Raw genomic sequence first — 12,170 nt, forward strand, 5'->3', positions numbered from 1 at the left:
TTGTTTTTGTTTTGTTTTTGAATGTCAGAAATGTATATTTGTGAATGTGGAGATGTTATATTGGTTTCACTGGTAAAAATAAATCATTGAAATGGGTATATACAGTGGGGCAAAAAAGTATTTAGTCAGCCACGGATTGTGCAAGTTCCCCCACCTAAAATGATGACAGAGGTCAGTAATTTGCACCAGAGGTACACTTCAACTGTGAGAGACAGAATGTGAAAAAAAAAATCCATGAATCCACATGGTAGGATTTGTAAAGAATTTATTCGTAAATCAGGGTGGAAAATAAGTATTTGGTCAATAACAAAAATACAACTCAATGCTTTGTAACATAACCTTTGTTGGCAATAACAGAGGTCAAACGTTTACTATAGGTCTTTACCAGGTTTGCACACACAGTAGCTGGTATTTTGGCCCATTCCTCCATGCAGATCTTCTCGAGAGCAGTGATGTTTTGGGGCTGTCGCCGAGCAACACGGACTTTCAACTCCCGCCACAGATTTTCTATGGGGTTGAGGTCTGGAGACTGGCTAGGCCACTCCAGGACTTTCAAATGCTTCTTACGGAGCCACTCCTTTGTTGCTCGGGCGGTGTGTTTTGGATCATTGTCATGTTGGAAGACCCAGCCTCATTTCATCTTCAAAGTTCTCACTGATGGAAGGAGGTTTTGGCTCAAAATCTCACGATACATGGCCCCATTCATTCTGTCCTTAACACGGATCAGTCGTCCTGTCCCCTTGGCAGAAAAACAGCCCCATAGCATGATGTTTCCACCCCCATGCTTCACAGTAGGTATGGTGTTCTTGGGATGCAACTCAGTATTCTTCTTCCTCCAAACACGACGAGTTGAGTTTATACCAAAAAGTTCTACTTTGGTTTCATCTGACCACATGACATTCTCCCAATCCTCTGCTGTATCATCCATGTGCTCTCTGGCAAACTTCAGACGGGCCTGGACATGCACTGGCTTCAGCAGCGGAACACGTCTGGCACTGCGGGATTTGATTCCCTGCCGTTGTAGTGTGTTACTGATGGTGACCTTTGTTACTTTGGTCCCAGCTCTCTGCAGGTCATTCACCAGGTCCCCCCGTGTGGTTCTGGGATCTTTGCTCACCGTTCTCATGATCATTTTGACCCCACGGGATGAGATCTTGCGTGGAGCCCCAGATCGAGGGAGATTATCAGTGGTCTTGTATGTCTTCCATTTTCTGATGATTGCTCCCAGTTGATTTTTTCACACCAAGCTGCTTGCCTATTGTAGATTCATTCTTCCCAGTCTGGTGCAGGTCTACAATACTTTTCCTGGTGTCCTTCGAAAGCTCTTTGGTCTTGGCCATGGCGGAGTTTGGAGTCTGACTGTTTGAGGCTGTGGACAGGTGTCTTTTATACAGATGATGAGTTCAAACAGGTGCCATTCATACAGGTAACGAGTGGGGGACAGAAAAGCTTCTTACAGAAGACGTTACAGGTCTGTGAGAGCCAGAGATTTTCCTTGTTTGAGGTGACCAAATACTTATTTTCCACCCTAATTTACGAATAAATTCTTTACAAATCCTACCATGTGGATTCATGGATTTTTTTTTTTCACATTCCGTCTCTCACAGTTGAAGTGTACCTCTGGTGCAAATTACTGACCTCTGTCATCATTTTAAGTGGGGGAACTTGCACAATCGGTGGCTGACTAAATACTTTTTTGCCCCACTGTATTTGTTTTTTGTTAAGTTGCCTAATAATTATGCACAGTAATAGTCACCTGCACACACAGATATCCCCCTAAAATAGCTAAAACTAAAAACAAACTAAAAACTACTTCCACAAACATTCAGCTTTGATATTAATGAGTTTTTTGGGTTCATTGAGAACATGGTTGTTGTTCAATAATAAAATTATTCCTCAAAAATACAACTTGCCTAATAATTCTGCACTCCCTGTAGACTTAAACACACAGCGCGACCCGCGGATCAGAATCAGTGAGATGTCGCCTTTCTCACGATCGGGGCTGAAAGCCGACAGCTCGCTGATTCTGATCTGTCGGCGGGTCCGCGCTTTGTGTTCACGCCCTTTATGCGCTGATTCTAAAGCTGTTAGTTTGATGTCTCTCCAAACAATATTGACCGAACCAGCAGCAAAAGAAGATCCAAACTACGCTTCACATAAACATCGTCATGAATTCACTCTGACTTTTGCTGTTTTGCTTCCACGGCGATGCACAGCTCGCTCTCTCTCTCTCTCTCTCTGTACTTCAAGAACAGTTTCCCGTCTAAAAATCTGTTTTCTTCATTATTCGCTTGCTTGTTACGCACAAGTCTACCGTTGTTTACAGCGCTGTCGGCCGCTGTTTTTTTTCCCTTTTACATTCTTCCGAAAAGAAAACCTCATTTCTGCTCTTCAATACTGAACAAATTTAAACTTTTTAAAATTATGCAAAATGCAAAATGCTAAATCTCTACTAAAACCACTGTAACTTCAGAGGTAATGTTCATGTGTTGATTAATGGTTTTCTTTCGTTTTTGATGTACTGCAGAATATTTTTATAAATCCCAGGCCAGGAAAACCACCTTCATCTTTTTCTGTGTTTTATCTTCAGCTACTTTGACACAAAGGCCTCTGCTGTGATGCTCACACCTTTGATAAAGTCTTGCGTGTGTCAGCTTCCTTTTTATTGATACAAAAATATGTAAATGTACTGATCTGAATTATTTCTGACTGTCAAAATTTCCCAGATTTAAATCGAATCGAATCGAATCGAATTAAATCGAATCGTGGATCAAATCGATTCGGGACCTTGTGAATCGGAATTGAATCGATTCTAGAAATCAGTGACGATACCCAGCCCTACTCATTAGCCTCATTTACCACCTGGGCCCAGTCAGCAATCACCTCTCTGAGGTCATATAAGCTGGGGATGAACTGGATGTAGGAGGGTGGTTTTTCCTCTGGTGTTCCCACATTGTGTGTCGAAGGTGTCGGGAGAGATCCTATAGTGGGGAGTTGTGGAAGCAGTGTAGCTGCTACATGTGAGTCGTGTGGGCTTGTGGGCCCCTGGAAGTGCCTCCTCATGCTGTGGAGTTTTTTGTTTGGTTGTTCTGTTCTTTGTTGTTGCGACCTTTTTCTTTTTCCAAGTGTTATTGGTAAAATGGCGTTGTCGGCTCTTTATGTTAAGCTCATCTATAATAAAAACTATTTTATTTACTAGACACCTCTGTCTGTTCTCCTTTCATTCTGTTCCGGACCCATATGTTACCAGTCCCCCCACACACCCCTAGACCTTCATCGTGGGGACGTAACAATGATGTTAACTGCATAATCCCCAGGAGGCCCTAAGACAGCCTTATCAGTCAACCAGCAAAACCTCTAATGTTAAGTTTTACCCTTTTGACGACCCCTGTTGAGGCAGGCCCATCACGGGTCGATCAATCGTGGGCATGTGTATCGTGGTTAGCTGACTGCCTTAGCTGCCCAAGTGATGTCAGCCCTTTTTAACCATAGCCAGTGACTGGTCCTCTCAGCAGTGTTAGCTAGTTCTCCATTAGCCTGCCGTTGCGCCTGTCCTCTGATCCCAGTCTCTCTAAGCAGCTTTGCTCAGACTTAAAAAGAGGTTATACACACACAATACGGTAATATTCTGTTGAAGCACAATACGTATCACTCCGCGAGGCTCCTGACTACGGTAGCCGTAACGCTCCGACAATCCATGAAGCGGTGCGGCTTCGTAGCTTAGCAAAGTTGTACTAAAACATTTTTTGACAGATTTTTGAGCGCCGTGTTCCAAATAAAATCGGTTTAGTAATAACGACGGCCCACTTGCATGCTCTACCAAAAAATGGTATGATATGGCCCAGCCCTACTGATCGGTCTCATTTTTCCATTCATAAATTATATCTCTCACTTTCTCAGCGCACTCTCTTCATTTGTTAGTACGTTTCCATCTCAATCTCTAATCACCTTAATGCTGGGCAGACACTGTGCGATGACCTGCGAACGATGCAGGGTCTCACACTATACGGCCTGATGCTCTGATGCGACCTGAGTGCTCACACTGTGCGTCCATAAAACGAAGGTTATAACAGAAATAATGTCGCTTGCTCTCCCTCTGGCTTTCACTCACACAGACACACCACCACCATCAACTTTGCTAAATTGCTAATGAAAAACATTGATCAGGCAGCTGTGATTGAGCAGCAGTGTAGATCCAACTATTTTCACGGTTGTTGTGGTCGTGATCATTTTGTGAGGCCACATCGAAAAGGCTCGGATGAGCTTTCCAAAGTTCTACAAGTTGTGCCTCCATCGCTTGTGTCCAGATCACACGCTGCACTGCCGTACTGCTCCGTCTTTTTCCCTGACATTTGTGTTTGCGCGTGCGCAGTGTGAGAAACTGCGGTGACACCCTCACGACCAAGCGATTGATGATCGGGAGCTGGTCGTGAGGTGTTAATAGCTTCTCGTTACCCCACGTATACTACACGATGCACGATGAAGGCCAAAATCGGGCCAATCGCCAAAACGGTCGCACGACTCAAAAATCGGCTCAAAATGGGCCAAAAATCGCACAGTGTCTGCCCAGCATAACAGGGTGTACGTCCTTTCCCGCTCAATCTCTTTGGCTAGCCAACTGATACAAGTCCTTTTCTCCTTCCCCTGAGTGTCCAGTCTCACATACATGATCCTGTCTGACACTCTCTTCATCTCTAAAACACCATCTCACATCCTTAAACATTGCCCCTAATCAATTTCCTCTTCCTCTGTCTTTGGCCATGATGCATTGCACTTATTGCAGAGCGAGGCTGTACATAGTACTTGTGGCTGTGAGAGCATCAGCATTCAAACATAAAATTTCTGATGATTGTGAGCTACTGTTGAGATGAATTAATGATCAAGTACTGTCTTTTATGCCACAGAAAAGGTAAAATGTTGATGTGTTCTTACTTCAAGAAGAGCTGAGATTTGGCCTCCATCAGCTCTACTCCATCTCCCTCCTCTGGCTGCAAAGGAAGACCAGCTAACAGTGATACTACAGCCTCCATACTGGCTTGGTCCAGGTCCCTTAGCATCGCACATTACACATGCATGCATGCACACAAACAGACACACAGACAAATATGAAAACAATGAGAAGGGAGTTCATCATTTCCTGACAATACAATGGTTTTATAGCATATATTTAACAGAGATGCACCTTGTCAGGCACTTGATGTCATCATCAGCAGCTTGGTTGGAGGTTCCCATTACCCAGTCTGTCAGATATTCCACCATCTTGTTCCTACAAAACACCATGAGTGAAAAATTCCATTATGTCCAAAGGGGCAATACATTTCTATGTAAATAACAAGCGGAGGGGCAGCGGGCTGCACTATTGCGTCGCAGCTTGGTGATGGACGGTGCTTGTTTCAAACCCATTGGCCACCTGGGACCTTTCTGTGTGAAGTCTGCATCTTCTCTCGGGTAGTCTAGCTTCCCCAAACAGTCAGAAGATATTCAAAGGGTTATGTTAATTTGCGAGTCTAAATTGGCCAAACGTGTCAAAGTAAGCGTCAATGGTCGTCTGTCTCTCAGTGATACCTGGGGACCTGTCCAGAGTGTACCCTGCCTTTTGCCCTGTGACAGCTGGGAAAAGCTTCAAACCCCCCCCCCATCCAACTCTGAATCGAATAAGTGGAAGAAGAAAATCTAAGTGAATAGGATGTGTTCTTCAGTTAAAATGCATTAAGTCAGTAAGTGCAAGCAGCTGGTATAAAAAGTAGAAGATGTGTTTTTCCTCAGTGATGTGCAAGCAAACAGTGTCCTAACTGGTAGCTGGTTCTACTGACCTGAACTTCATCTCCTGGCAGAAGGACAGGTCATCTCGTCTCTCCATCATCACCTCGACCAGCTGGCACAGCTTGGTTTTGATCTGGATCGCATGGACTACATTACCCAAAATACGCACATACCTAAGGGATAGAGCACAGTTCTGTGTAGCTCAGAGCATATTCTGTGATTTTCATTACAGTTTCCAAAAGCTTCAGAGACAAATAAAATCATAATTCCATTCACTTTGAAAAAACAAAATCTCTCTCACTGACATTATTCACTTTTTAAACACATTTGGATAAGCAAACATTTGATCCTGTTTAAAACAGCGCCTATTGATAAAGTCGACATACTCTGATGGAAAACCCTAAAAGGGTTAAATGTACTGGATTTATATAGTTTTTCCTTCTAGTCTTACTCGCCCCTCACAGTATATACAGCCACTTAAAATGGTCACCTGGTCCCTAACAGGACGATGATGGATGCTTAGCCGATTCTTAGCAGTAATGATATATCTTGCCTGTGACATGGACCATGCAACCATGAGTAGGAACACCCATAAGTGGCATTTAGGAAAACCAGTTGTAATGTCTTGCATATCCAGCAGGGGGAGGAGTGTGCATTCATTTACCTTTTAAATACTTATAACAGAACCATTACTTTAAGCCTTTCTATAAAATACCAACATAAATGTTTGCTTGCACCAAATAAAAAAGAGGTTGTGCATACCAAACACGCAAGACAGAAGACAGACAGTGATGCTTGCTGTCTATGGTCAAAATCAAAACTGAAATGTGAATTAAGCACTTGCTGGATTGTGCAACACCCAGCAATTAATGCAATTTAAACAAGCTGCCATAGAGCACTCAAAATGTGTGTATGTGCCTGCGTTTTTCTGCCAGAAATTTGTGGCACTTTGTTCTAAACAATTGGGGTGATTAATAGGGTCAGTAAAAAGATTCTGTAGGAGAGGGGCACAAAATAGTAGTTTTACTAATAATGTATGGATTGCATAATTTTAAAATGCAGTAAATTGGCTGGTGTAACTGCGTTTTTTGTTTTAAACCCTTCTGCTCTGTACATCTCTGATAAATCACTACTTGTAACACATTAGGCGATTATTCAAACAGCTCTCTGACCCCTCCCACCAAAGGCCAATGAATTCCAAACCCCAGCCCAAATATCCTCTCTATGTCCAACTGTGATTTTAACAGACGCACATAGTAGTCCTGCAGAAATCACTGACAGAAAGTACTGACAGAACACTGTGATACAAACAATCTTCTTCTTTGAATTTTCCTGAATTTTATGACATTAAAATAAGGGAGTTAAGCTTTTTACATTTTAATGCTTGTTGTTCAGCTGCCGTGCTTTATCTGTATTTCATTGAAACAATCATCACTTATTAATGATCGTGAAATAAAAGCCTTCCTTCTACAGGCAAGCAGCAACCCCCCAATATGGGAATAGTTTCGGTGACTACAAGATTTCTCATAAAATCTTTTACAGGTAATAATTCAAGTCAAAGGGGTGTGTTTATAGTGGAAAGTAGATATGTCCCAGGAGAAGGAGGGGGGTACTCCGATCAGCTGACAACCGGTTGACATATGGCTGTTAGCAGCAAACATGAGTGGCTGTACCTGTAAACCACATTCACCCATTTAGTTTATGAGGTAAAAAGGTGCCTTATCCTAGATTTTGCTAGTATTTAATTCTCATCTGCAGGTCCTGGACAGGTACACAAAATATCAAAGAATTTATAATTTAATTAAACATACAGTCTCCAAAAGTTGATTGTGTTCATCTGGACATGGCGTTTTCAGTGAGAGAAACGTTTCATCACTCATGCAAGTGACTTGTTCAGTTACTGGAGACTGAAGAAGCCTGAGGACTTTGTTATTAGATAAAATGAATATTGATAAAGTTTACCTTTATGGGCAGAATCTGCAGTAGAAAAAATGTGATAAATCAGAATATATCACATCGCGAGTTAAGTATTGTGATCATATCGTATCGTGGGGTGTCTGGTGATTCCCACCTCTACTAAATATGTTCAAACTTTTGACCATACTCTTTTAATGCAAAGTGGAGATGGTTAAGCAGAAAATGTTCTACATGCCACTGTGAGATGGAATGATCCATGAGAGAAGGCTGGACCATTCTGCTAAATGATGAAGAAACTCTACTAGAAGTTATTCTGCTAAAAGGAACAACTATGTCCAGATGTTATGACATTTATTTTCACATTTTTAATGCCAAAAAGAACATCAATTTAGATTTAGTTTGTTGTGGTGTTTTATGCTTTGTAATTTCCATCACCGCACAATGTTTTAATTTCATATTTTGCTGTGATTACCTTACTAGGTTGAGCATCATGGTCTCAATGCTGGCTTGTCCCAGGTGTTCAGAGCTGCCCTCTGAGTGGTTATCTAACAGGTTCTTCATGATGGCTATGGTCTGCTCCACAAACTGTGTGTTAGTGTCGTTGATGGGAACCTGAAAAAACGGAAAGCCACAACGTAAATGTCAGTAACATTGTTACTGTACACAGTGTTAAAGAAACAAAACAACAAACACACTTGGTGACTTTTGATAAAGGACTGAATTTTATCAAAGCTGCAGTGTGATGAACCAAAACAAAGAATTGTTTAAGAAAAATCTGACAATTTAATCCAGATTTGTTTTTGAGTCCTTGCCAGAAGAAAATTTGGGGATTTTTTTGGGCCAAAACCAGCCATTTAACCAAAACTCCAGCGTTATTGACAGTTAACCATGTTAAACTCTCCTCAAGCAAGGTAATGATGATTCTTTTAAATATTATGAATATATATAATTAAAAAGTAATATTAATCCATTTAAGACTGATAAAGAACATTTTTCTGCAAATTACAGATACAGCCACTCAAAACTGCTGCTTTCAGCCAGAGATGAGCCGACAGTCAACTGTCAGCTGAAAGTCAGTCGCTGAGAGTCTCCCTTTCGTCCTTGGGGCGTATACTTTCCGCTATAAACACGTCCCTTTCACTCAATTGCATAGTGGCACCAAGGGATGTCGCTTTGTTAGGGGAAAGAAAAAATAAAAAACCCACACACTTTGGATAGTTAGTCATAGATGATTTTCTCAGTATTATTGTAGGGCCTTTATGTTATAATATAAAGCGCATTAAGGCAAGTGTTTTGATTTCATGCTATAAAACTGAATTTAATGGAATTTTACATTCTTTTGATAGCTTTTGCTGTAAACCTCTTCACCGATTAAAATCTAAAAGAAATTGATAAAACTTCATTTTCAGCATTCAGACATTTCATACTACAAATCCCCCAAACTATTTTCAGTTAACAGTTTTTCATTCATCCAATTCAAGCTAATCTAATAAAATAGTTACAATTTAAAGGAAAATTGAATACAAAAAATAATATTCTTGCACACAAGCTTCCTCAAAGATCCCAGCCTATTGTTTGCTGGGCTGATACTTCTTCAGACCTCTGTTTGAAATATGAGTACATTCTTCACTTTTCCGTGTAAGGTTGAAACTAAATACTTTGATTTATTCTTTAAATTTCTTCTAATTCTTACATTTGTATAGTCGCTCATTAAGACCAGGTTGAACGCTAATAACGCGATTCTTTGCGACCTGTTAGCACATGCAGATTTTCCACCTATAACTAAATAATAATAGTATTCTTGCACACAAGCTTTCTCAAAGATCCAGACCTGCATAAATACTACAGGTTGGATACTTTGCAGGACATGTATCAGTCGTTGGACTTGGAGTGTCCCTTTCACAGCGCAAAATTTTTGAACCAGAGTATTATATTGCAAATCACAAAGGCGATTTACTAAGATTAGTGGCAGACACCTTGAGTAAGCAGGCAGGACTGTGATCGTTACCGCTATGACGTAATTTATTTGGAAAGTGTAAATGGTGAGAATTACCAATGGTTTTACGCACAGTGCCAGAGCTTTGTGGTTCACTCCTACAGCAGTGTTTTATTAATCATCCACATATTTCTGGCTGAAACACACACATACATATTGTTGCACAATCTGAATTAGTTTAAGTTTCGATTTTGTAGTTTATATAACAAAACATACAAGACCCTACAATAATAATTTTACGCTGTCATGTTCAGAAACACAAGTCAGCAATAATCACAGAATGCAAGCATCACTTTCTGTCTGACCTGTTCGTGCACAACCTGTAATTTTTTGGCTGCAAACATATTAATATACATATTTAATAACAAGGCTCAACATTAGCCAGCAATCGGTCAGGATTCCAACGTGGTGCTGTCACTGATGAGGCGGCAGTTTTAAGTGGCTGTATCTGTAGTTGTTTTTACTTTTAAAACTTTATCCACAATTTTCCAACAATACAGTTTATGTGTACTGAGGTGATTTCATAGGCTTTTACTGCTTCTGTCCTAAAATTGAAAAAGAAGGTCCTGAATAACAAATTATGCTACGTCCTCGTGTCACTGGATGGCATAAAGATTTTTGAAAATTGGATGAGGTTATACAGGAGGCTTTCTAAAGCTCAATTAAAAAAACGACTGCTATTAAAACAAGGGCCTATTACACAACCACATTTCTAATTTTTCTCCACTATTTGACACATTTTTACTTCCTAAGAAAATGGCTAATTTTTAACATTTATTTCTCTTTAATACGAACTCACCGGACCCTGAGTGTCAAAGAACTTGCCAATGCTGTTCTTGAGCTTGTTGAACAGCATGGGATACAGAGCTGGACTGAGCTCCAATCCAAGGAGATCCTTAACATTGGTGCGAACATGGAGGCCCACCCTGTCGTGGCCACAAACCAGCAGAGCCAGCAGCCGGTCCAGGAAGCGGCTCACAGGTGTCTCACTCGAGGCCGAAGAGCAAGAGGAGGTCATGAGGTTGGACACCTCACAAGGGCCCATAGAGATCATGGAGTGTTTACGCTCGGTCATGGAACCCATAGGTGGACTGTATGTGGGTGGGCCTGGGGTGCTGCGCTGCTGGAGGCACACACCGCCCAGAGCACACAGAAATCCTGTCATGTTGATCCACTCCTGCTGCAGGGGGATACAAAGACACTGAGGCCCAGTGGCACAACACCAGGTAAGCTATTTGTTACAAGTCTGCATTCAGTAATATCTCTGTTCATATTGCATTGTCTCAAAACAAAAATTCACATCAACAGCAACAAACAGGTCACCAAATCTTAGTTTGACTAATCAGAATTCTTTGAGACTGTTTTAATGATTGTAATGTTTAGGATTATAATTCAGTTTCCAAAATAAATAAGCTTCTAAAGATGACTGAATATAACACAATAGTGGACTTGCAATCAGGTAGAATTCAGAGCTGGTAAATAATCCATACCTGCTAAAAACTGGTGTCCTCTGCTACTGCCTCACTAGCAGTGCTCTTATATTTTATCTTAGTATTTTGTGCTTTCAGGTAAAACTAAGTCTGGTACTCCCAGCAAAGATGTGATACATAGAGACGGTAACTTCACATTTCCCTATACCTTACCTGTCCATCATCTGCCTTGTTTTTGGGAAAGTTGAGAATCTGTTTGGTGGCCTGGTCCCATTTAGCGTATGTGTCCTCCCAAGCCTACAACATTAACAAATTGTAAATTTGAGATCTGAAGCTATTGTATAAATCAACCAAGAAGTCACCAGGGAAGGGTGATTACAAAAATAACAAAAAGCACATCAGTAGCCCTGAAAATGAATGTAAATTGAATGTTACTTCAATATTTCCTGGCGTAGGATGCTCTATCCTCCTCAACAAAGCCATCACCCTCTTCTGCAAGGTGGAGCGGCCTATGGAATTAAGAACAAAGCCTTCATTTAAAGACTTCTATTTTGGGATCTACAGACAATATAAACAGAAAACAATGACATCTAGATATTCCTAGTAAAGCAGGATCTAAAAAACTACTAAATCACAGTGTGTGCCTATTGTTTAGACCCTGCTTTTGCATTTTGGCTTAGTTTTTGATAAATGATGTCATATTGCGATACAGTACTGTGCAAGAGTCTTGCACCAATTTCATTTCTTGATATTTTACTTCCAAGAAATAAGAGGGTTCTTTTGAGTGGTCCTCAGCAATAGTTCTCCAGGATTTTGTAAGGTCTTTCAATGACTTTCTTTAGACACTGACTGCTTTTTTTGCTGATTTCAGTCCACTTATATCTGAGTGTTTTCACTGGAATGTTTTTCTTTTGTTGTTTGTTTTCTTTTTGTTTGTTAAGCCATATAACACTGACGCATAGAACAACCAAGGATGAAAAAAAGCCACATAACTCAGCAGACAACTTAGCCAAAAACATTTTTCTATTATCTTTAGGCACTTTACTACTTGCAGCCTGTCATAA

At 40.8% G+C, this 12,170-nt stretch overlaps 1 protein-coding gene across 4 annotated transcripts in view; it reads right to left on the reverse strand.

Moving 5' to 3' along the window:
* Window positions 1–12,170, reverse strand: part of nf1a (neurofibromin 1a) — a 134,757-nt gene that overhangs the window by 81,840 nt on the left and 40,747 nt on the right. For 2 of the 4 annotated variants that reach the window (XM_085380820.1, XM_085380817.1), the window contains exons 18-24: window positions 11,542–11,615; window positions 11,320–11,403; window positions 10,476–10,877; window positions 8,153–8,292; window positions 5,814–5,936; window positions 5,183–5,266; window positions 4,933–5,049 (exon numbers count right to left, since the gene is read on the reverse strand). In XM_085380820.1, coding sequence (XP_085236946.1) covers window positions 4,933–5,049; window positions 5,183–5,266; window positions 5,814–5,936; window positions 8,153–8,292; window positions 10,476–10,877; window positions 11,320–11,403; window positions 11,542–11,615 — 1,024 coding nt within the window. The remainder of the gene's footprint in view (window positions 1–4,932; window positions 5,050–5,182; window positions 5,267–5,813; window positions 5,937–8,152; window positions 8,293–10,475; window positions 10,878–11,319; window positions 11,404–11,541; window positions 11,616–12,170) is intronic. The other 2 variants (XM_085380819.1, XM_085380818.1) reach the window with 2 other exon arrangements.

The sequence above is a fragment of the Rhamphochromis longiceps genome, linkage group LG14 (assembly GCF_057381845.1).
Source record: "Rhamphochromis longiceps isolate RC_006_pf linkage group LG14, R_longiceps_female_GT1.1, whole genome shotgun sequence".
In the NCBI taxonomy this organism is placed as follows: domain Eukaryota; kingdom Metazoa; phylum Chordata; class Actinopteri; order Cichliformes; family Cichlidae; genus Rhamphochromis; species Rhamphochromis longiceps.